Here is a 16,859-nt window from a genome sequence, read left to right on the forward strand (position 1 = left end):
ATCTAAATATTATGTATCACCTTTCAAAAGTTGCAAACTGACTTCATTTCAAAGTTATAAACTGATCTGTATTTCACTTGCACAGATACACACACACACACATTCTTAATATTTGTGAATAATTGTTTTTTTAAATTTTTCTTTACATTTATTTATTTTTGAGAGACAGAGAGAGACAGAGAGAGACAGAGCACAAGTGCGGGAGGGGCAGAGATAGAAGGAGACACAGAATCCGAAGCAGGCTCCAGGCTCCGAGCTGTCAGCACAGAGCCCGACGCACTTGGGGCTGGAACTCATGAACTGTGAGATCATGACCTGAGCCGAAGTCATGACCCAACTGACTGAGCCACCCAGGCGCCCCAACATTGTTTTTGAATGCACATTTATCAGGCCAAAGTCTGATGAGTATAGTATCACACTTCTGAGACTATAAAGAAATAATTTATGTTACAATGTCATGAGAGGATTCTGAAGGAAATTTCAAAAGAGAGCTTCCAAAAACTATCTAGGCAATAGCAACATAATTGGCTTGCATGTGTCACCTGTAAAGGTGACTCCGTTGAAGGTACAGAATCTGTGTGGCCACTCTAAAAATATGTATCTTACTAGTTTGTAATTAGATCTTGGCATACAACCTAGTTTGAAGAAATTTTCATTTGTATAGTTCATAGATTTCTTTATACTCATTGAAATAAGATGTTTAAATATCTGAACATAAGATTCAATGAAGATAAATAAAAACTTTCAATAGTTCCTGAAACAGGTGTCAGTGAGGCTGCCCTAGTAACTCAGATGCTACCATACATGCTCCTCTAGACTAACACACTCCATCAGAACACTCGGAGCTGAACGATTAGCAAGCAGACACTCTACATTCAATAGCAGGACATATCCCCATAAGGAGAAATGCAGATGTGATGGAATATGCACCCCCTCCACAAAATAACACAAAAAAAGTAGTTATTTTAAGCACTTGCTTTTTTGTGTGTGTGGCAGTTTAGAAGTTCCAATAAGAGAAATTAGGGATATTTGAAAAAAATAACTGAGAACAGGATAAAGAATAAAAATATTATAAACAGAATGATATGGGAATATAGGCTCAAATAGGCTCTATTGTAAAGAGAAAAGCCTCTATCATTTTGTAGCATTATAACGTAAGTAAAATACTATCTAATATCTCATTCATTTTCTGAGTTATATTATCTATCTTTCTGATTTTTTTCATACTGTATGTTATTCAAGATAGAAACCTATTATTCTCTTTAGAAACAGTTGTGAACAATGAGAATTTGTCACATTATGGAATTATAATTAATACAATTGTGTGTACCTGTGGGGTAAAAATAACTTAGATTTGTTATACAGTATCCAGACATCACAGGCATTTTTTTAGTGTTTATTTATTTTTGAGAGAGACAGAATGTGAGCAGAGGAAGGGCAGAGAGAGAGAGGGAGACACAGAATCCGAAGCAGGCTCCCTGCAGGCTCTGAGCTGTCAGCACAAAGTCCGATTCAGGGCTTAAACTCACGAACTGAGATCATGGCCTGAGTCAAAGTTGGACACTCAATGGAAGGAATCACCCATGCGCCCCGACAACCATTTAATACATAGTATCATTCAGTAGTAGTATCTTCTAGGGACCTACACTAATAGATCATGTATAGATTTTCTTAAAATAAGAATTATTCTTAATTAATAATTCACACATTCATAATAATAGGAACCTGCAACATCCCCACTTACTTTATTATTTCTTCTCCTACTGAATTTTGAGGAGTAGCAGATCTCCTAACAAAAACATTAAAATTATTTAATTTAAAGAAATTAAAGAATGTATTTGAAAGAGTTACTATCCAATTATGCTGTGAATCTGATTTGAAAGAAGAATATGAGTCGGATTAAGATATCAAAAATAGCATGTGGGAACATATAAAAGTTTAATTCAGGTAAAATTTGGGACCAAATAAAAGATAGCATTTCATTGATAATTTAAGCAGTATGAAGAAATACCAGGAAAGAAATATAAAATAAAGGACCATAAAATGAGTCTGAGGTTAGGAAAGATTATTCTAGATAAAATCTGTTAACAGAAGAAGATAAGAGTAGAGAAAATTATTAACCATATATGAAATAAATATATTCTAACAGTTTTAAATAAAAGATATATTTTGATAAATACTACTGAAAAAGGCACATAAACAGATAATAAATATTGATTTAAGAAAAATAACGGCTGAAAAAACTTGTGGTAAATGGTACCAAAAAGGACTAAAATAATCATAATCCACTTCCCATTTTCCTTATAAAATCAAGTTTTTAGAAATCTCATAATAAATACTTTGTCAAAAGTTTTAATACAACTATATAATAATACTCTTTTTATTATATACATCGATAAAATTAAAAGGAAAACATTTAATTCCCGCTGGCAGTTTTTATATAGGAGTGCCTGCTTTTCTAAACAACAAATTTTTTTCAGTGCTAACCTGTATGTGAAATTATTTGGTTAAAATATTCCTTAAGACTACATTTGTTCTATTCTAAAAGTCTGTGCTAAAATCACTAGAAAAACATCTGCTCATATCTGAAGACAAAAATATTTTTAAACCATAATTTAAACTCTATGATGTTCATATCACTCTAAAGTAAAATAAATATTTGGAGAAAAAACATTCAGTTGCAATTACCAAAAGACCTTCTTAGTAGGTAAATTATCAAAATAACTTTAGAATAATGAAATTACACCAAGAAATAGTTCTATTATACTTAAATATCATTTACATTAGGCTAAAATTAATCTTCATCATACAAAAGTAATAATTCTTTTGCAATGGCACCAAAATTGGCGGGAAAAAGAGCAAGGTGTGGGAAGTAAGGAAGAGGAATTAGGGTGGGCTAGGAAAGCATAGATGCTAGTGAGGACTGATACAAAGAGAAAACTAACGCTGACAAACACAGTCTCTGGGCAACCCTGTAAACACTAATGCCTCAAGTAGGGCAAAAAGAAGTCAGAAACTAGGAAAAAGACTCATATCAGCAGAGCAGTCATATCAACAGATGAGTCTGCTATTGAGTCATGTGATTATGTTGCTCCTAAAAAGAGGCTACGCAATACTGACCAGACTGGGAGACAATGATAGGGAGTTCTTATCCAAATCAGACTGCAAACGAATGATAATATGAAAATAGAATAACTGAGAGTTTATCTAATTCTGTGATTCCATTCTTTTTTTTTTAATTTTTTTTAACGTTTATTTATTTATTTTTGAGACAGAGAGAGACAGAGCATGAACAGGGGAGGGTCAGAGAGAGGGAGACACAGAATCTGAAACAGGCTCCAGGCTCTGAGCTGTCAGCACAGAGCCCGACGTGGGGCTCGAACTCACGGACCGTGAGATCATGACCTGAGCCGAAGTCGGCCACTTAACCGACTGAGCCACCCAGGCGCCCCCATTCTTACGAGAAGTATAATCATAAAGAGTATCATACAATACAGTATCCTCGGGGTTTATCAAAGGTATTTGTTAGATGTCTATTCCATTTCCTTCCATTGAGTTTTTGATCTTCTGATTTTACTCTTAAAGGTAAAAATGCCCACCCAGCCACTTTTGGAGGAAGGTAGAAATCAGGAAGTCTCATACTAGTTGAAATAAATTCTGTCTATGAATCAAAATGGCCCTACCTTGTACCTAAGTTCCAATAATTGGGCTAGCTCCCCGCCACCTTCCTATAAAACTAAGTTGCCTTTTGTCCATTGGTTTCAGTGACCGTGTTCTGCTCTTTTCTCTCAGGCCCAACTGCTTTCCTCAGTTACTTGCCTAAGAAGGAATCTAGTGCTGCGATCTGGTTTTCCTCTTCTGACCAGTCTCTAACCCCTGCATCTCAGGACACTGACTCCTTTTTCCTGATACTGCTGATTGGCTAGCCTGGGCCTTTTATTTATTGCTAATCACAAGAGCTGTGCTGCCTACTTTATCCCTACAAATGTGCCTGGTCTTTAGGCTCCTGGTGTTTCTCTTTGATCCATCCCATTGTCCTGGAACCAAGTTGGAAACACAATGCCTTCTCTACCATTAGTATTCTTCACAGTAGTTACTCTGAAGTACTATAGTTACATAGAAGTTACTAGGAAGGAGTAACTACTTCAAACCTGAGCCTGTGCTTGATTAATACTGATTAACTGGATGACCAGCAGAGTTATGATGCCAGATTTCAGTATCATTAATTTATAACTGTAAAAATTTGGTTTTAAATAAAGTGAGTGTTTGAGGCAACAATGTGGTTTTTACCCTTAAACTTAAATGAATAACATGTTCAGTGCCAGTTATATATTTGATAATGCACTATTCTATCAGGAAAGATCATATTTCTGAAAGTACTTTTTTATCATTTTCCTCTTTTTTTATTCTCATTTTATTATTTTTCTGCATTTTATCATTTTAGTTTTTCTCTTCATTTTATTATTTTTTGACATTTTTCTTAATATTTTTATTTTCTCATTTTCCTTATTCTTTTTTATTTAGTATTTATTTTTGGGAAAGCACAAGTGGGAGAGGGGCAAAGAGAGGGGGACAGGGGATCTTGAGGGTGCTCTATGCTGACAGGCTCACAGCAGTGAGCCCAATATGGGGCTTGGACTCAGGAACCATGAGATCATGACCTGAGCTGAAGTCGGGTGTCAACCAACTGAACCACCCAGGTGCCCTCCATTTTCCTTATTCTTTAATGTTGATGTGATATTTTACATTATGTTTCCCTCTGTGACAGTTCATTTTCAATTCTTTTTCTTTGAATTTAAAGCTTATAACTAACATCATTTAATCTGGGGTGGTATAATGGGTCCAAGAAATTAAAAAACGTCAATAAATAAAACTGTGCTAGTTTCCTGGTTGAAATCTGAGAAAAAATACACTTCAAAGGGTGAAGGGACTATTGTTAACAGCATTAAATTACATAGAAATAATCTTAGCAACAAAAGGAACTTTACCTGCTGACGTTGGCTCTTCTTCATCTGATGCTATGATAAGAGGAAAAAAGACGAGGACAGGGAGAGGGTGGGGTGGGGTGAGGTTGGGGAGAGAGAGAGAGAGAGAGAGAGAGATTGAAATTGAACATAAATATACTTTGCATTTTCAAACAAAGACTACAAGCTCCTGATTTGTAATTTTGTGAATACATTATAAATCTGTCATGAGATAACTGGATAATGACAAGTTAATGAGAGTTTACATTAAAGGAACATTTATACATTTTTATCTTCTAAGATACATATTTATTAGAAAAGACCACTCAGTTGTCTGAACTTGCTTTCCCTTCCTTTCTGCAAATAAGACTGACTTTATTTAGTTTGATTGGACATTATAATTATCATAAATAATATTATTTGAAAATATAAATTGAAAATAACATATGAATATCCCACCATCACCACTTTGTGGGAATTTTCTATTAGCAAAGAGAAATTAAAATGCATTACAATTTTGCTCCATGAAGTAGAAGTTATAAATAAGATAGGGGTTACATACAAACACACTAAACTCACAGGTACCACATGCTTCAAAATTCAGAAGCAGTGATTCATACACAAGAACCGGCATTGTGAAGGGTGACCCTGTGTGGTTTGACACACGTGTTCTACAGCCCAGACAAGGATAAACATGGATATTATAAAAGGAGAGGCCACAGTATGAAAATACAGTTTTATGCTAAAGCAGTGGCTCACAACCACGAATCTATATTAGAAAGTCAAACTCTGGGCCCCACCTCAAACCAATGAAGTCAGAATCTCTTTCAATGGTACCACCTTGTAGCCAGGTTTGAGACATCGCTAAATAACATCGATATAAGGTAACACGAACCATAACTCAAAGTGTGAATCATTCTGATTCCTGTTTTAAAAGGGAGGAATTTTTAAGAGCAGACTCCAAGGGTAAGAACCTACTATTACACGTATGTGGAGGATGGAGCACAGTGGTTGCAAGAGTGAAAACAAGAGTTTATCTGCAACTGTTTCACAAGTTTGCCTAGAATCCACCCCTTTACCGTCACACCAACAGACACACTCTGTTAGGAGGTATTTCTGCTCTGTGCACAAGTTCAGTTCACTCTGAATATTACCGTTGAATTATATGACACCAGCCAGTGCTATTTCAATTGATTCATGAAGTTTTAACATAAAAATTTATTCAACTGAATTGCTTATAAAGGAGCTTTGTTCCCAGGTGATTCGTTAATCAAGGTATCACTGTGTAACCAGGGAGCAGTTTCCACTCTTTTCCGTTAAGTTTCCATCTGCACAGAGTACACCTTAGACAAGGTTACTTTGTGTCCTAACAGTATTTTCCTCTCACTGTTTGGCTTGTCTCCTTGGCACATAAAGGAACAGAGAGAGCAAACAGAGTTGGCATGCATGGGGTGGAGAACGTAAATATTTAAAAAGCCGTTTGTTGCTTTATTATGTCCAAAATCTAACATAGCATGTTCAAAGAGGAAAACTGGCTTCCAGGAATTCCCTTTTAGGAAAATACCATAAAGTCTTGTAGAAGTGCTGACTTAGATGGTCATTGTTGGTATAAGTCTGGAGATTCAAAGTGGGGAAATAAAAGCACTCAAGGCTGGCCACTTTATGTGTGTGAAGTCTATAAAGCTATGATGACATTAAAATGACTCATATTTGATAGATGAAGATCCAGAGGTTCAGAGTGACTGAGCAATTAGTCTCAGGTCAATTTGAATTTGAGCTCATGTCAGTGTGGCTTTCAAACCAAACTCTGTCCACTATGCCTGTCTCCCAAGGTGTGGATTGAGTATCCACTAATAGAGAGAGGGAAAAGGGGGAAAAGGTTCATGGAATGAAGCCTGGCTAGATATCTGATAATCTTACTCAGAAAGAAGTATAAGGGAGAAAAAAGATGGATGAAGGGACTGGGAAACTTCTTTGTGTCTCTTACAACCCAGGGATAGATGCAGGAGGTGAGATCCCAAGCATGCAGTTAAAATATCCTAAGCATGTGATGCCTAAGGAAGAGAGATTAGAAATGCTAAGATTTTATCCTTCCATTATAGATGGATAAGCAAGACATTTTAGGAAAGAACTAGCCAGCACTGAAGCAAAGACAATTCCAAATTTATAGAAGACATGGCAATTAGAATGTCTTAAAACCAAAGCCTCTGGGCTAAGCAGTGCACTAAGCTCCACGTAAGCTTGTAATACCTAAAAACATCTTTGTAACAGATTAACCATGTTAGAGTCAGCAGATACACAAGTCTGCCTTGAATTCTATTTCTATGCAATATCTCCGTAACAGTGGTTCCTCATAATATAAAGATGTCACTAACCAACACTCATACTATATTAAAACACACACATACACACACACACACAGGTGCATACACAAGGGTTAGTATTAGTATCAATTCACTGTCATAGTTCTCTCTGGCAAAGATGTTTTGTGTGTAGGCATCCAGACAAAACATGGTGAACTAGTAATGGGAGGCAGCTAGAGCTCCAAAAGTACAAATAATTCTCAAAGTGGACATTAGTGGCTTAAATTAGTGAGATTCAGATGAAATGATTACCACAGAAGATAATGTCATGCTACCCAAATTATTTTTCACTTGTCCTATTTGCTTCTTAGAATTCATGAAATCAGCAAATCAAAAAAATACATATGTCTTTGTCACATGCAATTCCTCTAACCCTGGAAATTAAAAACACATGCACCAAGCAAAACAAAAGTAAACAAGTAACTCTGTATTGCTCTGCCTGGCACAATGCAGAAGGATGTATGAAAATTATGGTGACAGTGGAAAAAAGAGACACTAAAAATATGTATCTGATGTAGAGAACTTAGCTGTGTGATCTTCTCATTGCCCATAAAAGGATCACCTTGGGTGTTCCTTAAAATGTTCCAGATCTACTGAATTTGAATTTGGGTGTTAGTTCAGGTTTTTGCATTTTTAAAATGTATTTCTTTAATGTTTATTTACTTTTGAGAGAGACAGAGAGAGAGAGAGAGAGAGACAGAGCGTGAGTCGGGGAGGGGCAGAGAGAGGGAGACACAGAATGTGAAGCAGGCTTCAGGCTCTGAGCTGTCAGTATAGAGCATGACGCGAGGCTCAAACTCACTACTAACCACAAGATCATGACCTGAGCCAAAGTCAGACCCTTAACCGACTGAGCCAACCAGGCGCCCCTCAAGTTTCTGCATTTTTAAAAAGTGCAGCAGGTGACTATTATAAACACTAAATGTTGAAATGACGGCTCTACCCATCAAAGTTTGCTGCAGTAGGAAAGAGCCATGGGTTCAGTTGTCGGAACTGAAGCAGTAAATTAGCAGGCTTATAGGAAACCCTTTGCAATGTGTACAAGGGTTGTTTCATCAGCTTTCAATGCTCTTTCTCTTGTATCATCTTCAGATTTATTTGGGTATCTACATCAATACTTTGGGGGAAGAGGACTTCTCCTGTGGATTTAGAGGGGAAGTTTGTATGTCATAACTAAGTAAACCTTTTCCATTTTCCTGGCCACCATTATTCGTCTAGGTAAATATATGACCCATTTGGGGATAATGATGTGTAAGGTCAAGTCTGTATGTGTTTGGGTGAGGTGAGGCTCTTGGAAGGGAGGCTTCCTCAATCTTCTGGGAAAGCATCTGGAAATAACCCTCTCTCCCTCTTTCCTTTAGATACAGACAGGAAATCTATGGCCCCAAAAGTAAGCAGGCAGACATTTTGCAACCATAATGGGAGTCAGCCTTATAAAGAAGCCAATCCTGCTCAAAGGCAGAATGGAAAAATAGAATGAAATTTACTGATGATATGGTTCAGGCACTAAATCATATCCTTACCCAAATCTGGACTTTCAGTTCTGAGGAAAAATACTTCTACTTTATTGTTTATCTAGTTTTAGTTGAGTTCTCTCTATTTGCAACTAAGTGGCATTCTGCACAACTGTAACCTGTTCTGTTGTTCCCATTTAAAATACATTAGAAGAGATAAGGAATTAACTACCTCTGAGGCAGTGAGATGGAAAGTACATACAGTCTTGGGCGGTGCTTTCAGAGGGCAGCTGGGCTCTCAGCACCAAATGGTTCCACAGAGCTCACCACCCCATGTTTTGATATGATAAACCTACTCTAATTTTGAAGTTGGTCTCTGTTTTTTCAGGATGGTTTGGCAGTGTACATGCTCATGAACTGGGTTAGTACTTGGGAGAAGAAGGCAACCTGTGTACTTCCTTCTTTCCTCCCTTCTTCCCTCCTTTTGTCCTTTGTTCCACAGGACCCAATGTCAAGGACAATAACTACCCAAACCCGACAGGCTGTGTATTACCCTGATACACATATGATATCAAAACACACATACTTCTTCACTGGATAGGCTTTAGTCTCTCTACATGGTATCAACATTCTTATGTCTCCTGTTTTTTGTTGGCCTTATCCTTGAGTGTCATTAATTAATTAATTAATTTAGAGAGACAGAATGGGAGCAGGGGAGGAGCAGAGAGAGAGGGAGATGAAGAATCTGAAGCAGGCTCCAGGCTCTGAGCTGTCAGCACAGAGCCCGAGGCAGGGCTTGAACTCACAGACCAAGAGATCATGGCTTAAGCCAAAGTAGGACGCTTAACTGACTGAGCCACTCAGGCGTCCCTTATCTTTGGGTGTTTTAAGTAAACTTTTATAACATGGAATTTCCATCCATTCAAAAATAATTCTTTTTTAAATTTAATTAATTAATTAATTTAATTAATTTCTTTTTTTTCTTTTTTTTATTTTGAGAGAGGGTGAGCAAGCATGAGAGATGCGCAGCAAGGGAGGGAACAATTCCAAGCAGTCTCTACACCATCAGCACAGAGCTTAATGTGGAGCTTGATCTCACAAACGACGAGATCATGACCTGAGCCGAAACCAAGAATTAGATACTTAACCAACTGAGCCACCCAGGTGCCCCCAAAAACAATTCTGTACCCAGTGTGGCTCAACCCTCAAATACAAATAGCTCATTATGAAAGAAATAAAATACAATTCTTAGCATATTATAATTTATTTTGTATATGGATATTACTTAATTCATATTGACTTATGGATCATTTTGTTTGCTATATTATAAATCTCATTAATTATGTACCAAATATGTTGTTCAAGTTTGCAATTATCACTGTAATTCATTATTTCCATAATCAAAGAAATAAGAAATATATATTCTTACACTCTGACAATGTTTTAGATTCTATTCAACTGCACTGATGTAAAAATAACAACTATATTTATGTATGATTATTCATGCTTGCTCAGATGTTTAATGCTATAAATGTGAATGTGTGTATGCGTGATTATTAATGCAAAGAAGAGTAAATTATCATTTCAAATCTATGAACTCAATCATTTAAATAGGTTGTAGAGTTGTTTCTGGAAGTATTCAGAGATGTTTTCAGAGATAGGTTTTGGTTTATATTTTTTTTCTTTTATTCTTTATTTATTATTATATTATTTATTTATTTATTTATTTATTTTTGCCTATGGCCCAATGAGAACATGCCTCAGGACTTACAGGTTGCCATTATCAACTTCTCTGTGAAAATATGAAGAGGAATGTTATTCTCTCCTGGCCAAAAACTTCAGACAGCAAATGATTTGGTTTCTACACTCTCAGAACTGCAGAATATTTCAGTCACAATGAGAAACAACAGACAATGTGTTTGTGTTTGCATTGAAAGTGTCCAGAGAATTACAAAGTCTTCTCTATTCTATCAGTCTTTCACGTGCAATTTGATTTCGATGCTAAATTTGGAGAACGGCATCTATTGAGTATAGTTAACAATATAGAGTACATAGAAGTATGTATACATGCAGTTAGTATGTAAGTATATATTTATATGTTTATTAGTCTCTTCCATTAGACTAGGAGTTTCATGAGGTCAGGGATGTGACTGTTTTGCTTACCATTAAACTGTAGTTTTCAAATAGTGTCTACAATGTTGTAAGTTCAAGAAATATTTGTCAAAAGAAAGAAAACATGGATAAATATTTAATATACTCCTCTATGTTGCTCAATAAAATTCAGATATTTCATTAAGCTGCATTACTAGACTTACCAAAGAGAAAGCCTTACATCTTCATTTGTGTTTTAGTTATATAGATCTATATATACTAACTTATATAGCTATATATAGTTATATAAATCAGATTTACTTTCTTGGGGCAGGAGAGAAAAAGAATAATAATTAAAAAGACAATGGTTACTGTAATGACCATCTGATCATCTCATGAAAAAACAAATGTGTGATTTTAAACTAACTCAAAAAAGCATCAAACTACAGCTTATTAATTAAATAGATTCATTAAAATAGCATCACAAAATGCACTTTCTATGTTTAGTAGTAATATAGCTCACATGGGTTTCACAAGCTACTTATACAGTATATCATGTTAATAGCAATTAGCAGTGCATTTGCAATTTTCTCATTTTAGAAAGAGGTACAAATGGGAAAAATAATAAAAAAATGAATGGAAGCTTTAGTTTCATTTTTTTACCACTGAGTTAAAAAAATACACAATTTATAAAACTAAACCAGAGTATTGGGAAACTGGGAAGTAATATGACTCATCTCCCAATGTGTACTAAAGAGACGTTGGGGACATAATTAGGATACATGGTCCTACTTAAAGGAAGTACTAAAGATCTTTAGGTGATTCGACATTACAAAGGAATATAATTCACTATCTCTTGTATCTATTCAATTGTCCTCAAATATCCTTTGTTTATTCCATTTGTCCTCCCTCCCTAACCAAATTCATCTCATCCCTGTAGACTCAATTCACATCTCACCATCCTTAATTCTTTAGTATTTATTTTAGTCTCCATATTTGTGTAGTTGTGAGTTCACGCCTCACTGACTTTTAAACTATAACCTAAAGCTGGCTTGAAACAAAATGGCAATATTTTACAGTCTTGTTCGCAAGCTGGACATTATCTACTATACTTCTTTTAGGCCAACAGTTATGTTTTAATTTTGTATAGTGCACATAATTGGTACTGAGTAAATATTTTTGGAAAGCTATCTAAGTTTAGAGATGAGAAACTTAAGTCCAGTAAGTGAATATAACAGCTGTTTTTACAGTATTCTGAGTCACGTAAAGTAAGGGTTGGTAATTAAATCTAAGGTATCCTAAGAAAATTCATGGATAAATGGAAAGAAGAAACTTGAAAGGGATCAAGTAGATTAGCAGTTAATATGTATATGATTGCTCAGATTTATCAACTTCCAATAAAATTAATTCATAACCTTTTTGAAAGTTTAATATAGGAGAGAGAAAATAATTCTGCAATGAGAATGCTCTGTAATGTGACTAGGAAAGCCATGCAGTGAAGGTTACCTGCACATCATATGTGACATTCAGATGGTCACAGCACCCATACTATTTTGCTTCACAGCAACTGACAGAAAGAAGCTGAAACCATCAGGCTCATGTTCTATGGATTTCTGCTTTATTTATGTGTGGGAAACTGCTCACTTCACCTCAAGTCATTTCCATAAGTCTGGACAAATGCGCTAATCCAAAAAGCAAATCTGTTAAAACCAAAAGAACAAAAAACTAAAAGGTCCCGGATAGACCAGCAATATTGACACAAATCTTAGTGACAGCATCCACTTAAGGAAACCACAGAATCATTGCACATAAAATGTTAATGTCAGAGGAGATTTTCTGATTAGGGGGTTGGCAAAACAAAACAAAACAAAACAAAACAAAACAGAACAAAACAAACAAAAAAAACCTTGTCCAAATGAGTTAAGGTTTGAATTAGGAATTAGAAGTATATTTATTAAATCATCTAAATTACCAATTAAAAACTCACCATAAACTGAATTTTTAAGCAAAATTCATATACATATGAATACATATATTTATTTATAATATAAATAAAAAGAGGATTATACAACACGTGCTGTTCTACAATTTGCTTTTTACACTAGTATTTGCACGTAGTTTTCTATGTCAATATACTCAGTGACTATAGACAGTACTTAATAATGTTTTACTTTAAGGATATATCATAATTTATTTAACTCTACTGAATGATATTTCAATGGATTAAGGGGTATCTCTCTCACAAATAATATTGCAATGAATAATCAGACTCCATTTGAATAGTGATAGAAACATGAAACAAAATCAATGACCACATTTCATTAAATAAATAGGAGCTCATAATACTATGCACAATATAAAATACTCACTTTTTATAAATAAGGTTTTTAAATAATCCTTTTTATGCCATCAGCCTATCTACAGTGACATGCTTCTTAAATATATTGGATAGTATGATATTTGTGCCTTTTTTAAAAATTTTTTGGGAAAGAGAGACAGAGTGTGGGTGGGGGAGGGGCAGGAAGAGGGAGGCACAGAATGTGAAGCAGGCTCCAGGCTCTAAGCTATCAGCACAGAGCCTGACGTGGGGCTAGAACTCAGACCGTGAAGTCATGACCTGAGGTGAAGTTGGAGGCTTAACTGACAGAGCCACCAGAAGGCCCCAGATATTTGTGCCTTCTTCCTGTGAGAGTTACTCTCACAATAGAGTTACCATTAATGATGACCATGTAGATCTTTCAGTGTCCCTTGTTAAAGTAGTACAAGGCAGAGAGACAAAGAAATGGCTGAGCTCTGTGCTTGGACAGATTCAGCCTTAGGGTTGAGCGTTGAGTATTATAGTCTTATATTAAGTAATATAAAACCTCAATGTTTTAAGAAAAATAAATGGTGGCCATTTGAAGACAGAAAACTACTTTATTATATTACAAAATCCTGGCATACGATTTGTCTTTGTGTGTGCACAAGAAAATATTTAATATGTTACATCTATTTCAAAAATGACATTTTACTACTTTAGAAATTTGTGAAACCTTTTAACAAAATATCATTCCTTTTTCACTGCCTATATTACAAAGAGGAATTCAGAAATTTTATGACGGCTTTGAAATGAGTTCTCAAAATATAGTTCCACATACTTGGCTTAATTAAAATATCTTTTGAAAAGATATCAAAAGATGAAGGCGGGGGAACAGTGGGCAGGTCTAATTTGAAGAGAGCTCAGATATCTCTGGCAGATTTATGTTTCTCTTTGGCCTAGGGGAATTATTGTTTTCATGTAGTGTGAACTCATCCCAAGGACACTAACTTTAAGAGATAAAGCACGGCTTCGGCTTGGCTATATAGAACTCAACTAACCTATGTGCCACTGACATTCTGTAGTCAGTTAATGACTGCTAAAGAGGATTGTGTTTCCTCTTGCCTGTTACAAAAGAAGGTAAAATTAAATGCTTTCTTTTCAGAATCATTAGGACCTTCTTTAAAGAAAAAGGGTCAGCATATCGCATTCAGGCATTAATCAAATGACATTGACAATGTGATTTCCCTATCTGCAAAACTGGTCTCCCTAGGCCAAATTTTTCCTTAATTGAAATGTCTTTAAATAACTCAACTGAGAAAAAAAGTCGACAGGTCTAACTTTAAGAAAAGGAAATTGAATAAAGGTACAGGGCTATTTAGGGAGGGCCCAAGCCCCACTCTTCCTATCTTTGAGGTTATTTTCAAGTTGTGAATGCATACTATTAATTTTTACTCTACCAAATGGAAAAAAAAAAACCAAAAAACAGCCAAGGAGATAGGCTATTCAGCAGACAAAATATACGCAACTTTGAAAAAACAAAAATTTACATCCAAACCAAACTAAAAAGTCACTTAGTCAAAGCTGCCAACTAAAAATCTAACTATTCCTTCAAAACTTCCAGTGGCAGGGAATTTATAACCTCACAAAGAAATATGTCACATCGCTCTCCCAGAGCTAGCCTCTGGGAAACAATGGAATAATGTGGCACTTTCTCTGACATAACAGCCATTCAAATATCTGAAGACAGCTATCATATCCCCCATAATTCTCTTCTTAACTGAGATAAACATCTCTACTTAATTTCATATATCATGGCCTACACCATGGTCATCATTTTTTTTTAACCTTCTTCTGATAAATTCAGATTTGTCAAGGTATTTTGAAATACAGCAACAAGAATTAGATCTCCAGATGACATCTGACTAGAACAAAATACAATGGCCTTATTACCTGCCTTCTTTAGGCTGCTATGTTACAACTAATAACACAACATTGTATTAGCTACTAAAAGAGTAAAGAATTAATTTCCTGTCCCTTCTTCTTTCAGCCCCACCTTATACCAATTACCAGAATACTAGGGACTACTAATCTTATCTTCTTCCTGTGTGAGAGAAAGACTGGGCAGAAAAAAAAAAAAAAAAAAAGGCAGGGGGCAGGAAGACATAAAATAAAGGGAGTCATATTTCAGGAAGGGGTCAAGGGAGAATATGACTGGCTTAGCATCAATGTTAAATGTATTTTAGCAATAGGAAAAAAATTGCAAAATTTTGAATTAGACTTAAAGGTATTCTTCCAATCTCTTATTTCTTTCTAGCAAAGAATCTCATTTGCATGTATTTCATATATAGTTGATTAAGTCCACAGCCAAGAAAACCAAACACTTGTCTTTATTGAAATAGTTTCCTTAGTATCTGGCACTAGGTATCCATCCAGATGAATATAAATACTTTGTGGTTTCTCACTGTATTTTCCACATATCAGCTGACATTTATAGTCACAGAAGTACTCTTCTGGAAACAGTCTTTAGACCTTTATAGTGTTTCCTCCAGCAATTAATTTCTGGTGATAAATTCTAGGTTAGAAATTAGCACTAATTTCAGTAAATAAGCTACACTCAGCATTTTCCAAATCAACTATATACCAGACCCAGTCTAACTGAAAACAATCACAATAATTAATGAAATGAAAAAAAAAAAAAGACCTTGGAGGTAGAATAAAATGTAATAGTAAAAAGTAGTACAATTTAATCCATAAAAGAAAAGCCTGAGGTAGTAGTTAAAAATTACCTCAAATACTGTTCAGTAAAGTGTTTTGTGTTGGTGTGTGTGTGTGTGTGTGTGTGTGTGTGTGTATTTCTTGTATGTTTCAATAATATATTATCAAAAGAGACCATAGAATCATATAACTTTGAAAACTATATAATGAGAATAGTTTGAGAGGATGTCTAGAGGTCCTACATAATAATACAGGTCCGAACTGCCTTCTTGGTCTGGCTCCCAAACATCCCTAAAATCACCAAATAATCTGGGCAACAACTAATTCTAATTCTTCCAAAATGTTCTCAAGTTTCTCATCTTTGTGTTTATCATCTTGCATTTTGCTTAAAATGTTCTCATCTAATAACATTGCTAATGAAATACACTTCCATACCAGCCCATTTTAAAAGCTATTTTAGCTGTCAAATCTGATCCCTGGGACTCAAAGTAACCTTTCCTTCTCTTGATATCTATTGCACTTCGTCCTCATCTTATGATGATTATTTACTGCATTATGTAATAGCTACTGGTGTGTGTGTTTTATAATCCTTTCCCAAACATAAGTATCTCTAGAGCAAGTTCTTTATTTAGGGGTCACAGACAAAGGGGAGATTAGCCTCGGGAGGTCAGGAAAAGCTTTTAAAAGATGCTCAATTATATTTGTTAAATGAAAGATACTAGTGGTTTTTTCTACTCTGTGATTCAATCTTTATGCAAAGCCAAAAGAGCTTACTGTTGATCTATCACATCTAAGAACCTAATATTAATATGGTACCATAAATTTCATCTTGGTATTTATTATGTCCTTACAGATTCCTATTTTGTACTGTTATAAAGAAAAATCAATTCATAAGTTATTTGCTGTGAGCATAAGGAAAGCTATAGTCCTAAAAGGCTGATTCCTAATTATGCAAGCATTACTTACATTACTC

General features: G+C 35.2%; 1 protein-coding gene across 2 annotated transcripts in view; it reads right to left on the reverse strand.

Moving 5' to 3' along the window:
* EDIL3 (EGF like repeats and discoidin domains 3) overlaps nucleotides 1-16,859 on the reverse strand; it is a 418,330-nt gene that overhangs the window by 256,490 nt on the left and 144,981 nt on the right. The window contains exon 3 of one of the 2 annotated variants that reach the window (XM_047071243.1): nucleotides 4,989-5,018. The exons of the other annotated variant lie outside the window; for it this stretch is intronic. Within the exon in view, the coding sequence (XP_046927199.1) occupies nucleotides 4,989-5,018 (30 nt within the window). The remainder of the gene's footprint in view (nucleotides 1-4,988; nucleotides 5,019-16,859) is intronic. 2 annotated transcript variants of the gene reach the window in all.

Source organism: Lynx rufus, unplaced genomic scaffold (assembly GCF_022079265.1).
Source record: "Lynx rufus isolate CCGP_SWC_20201006 ecotype Redwood Valley unplaced genomic scaffold, mLynRuf1.p SCAF_1, whole genome shotgun sequence".
Lineage (NCBI taxonomy): Eukaryota > Metazoa > Chordata > Mammalia > Carnivora > Felidae > Lynx > Lynx rufus.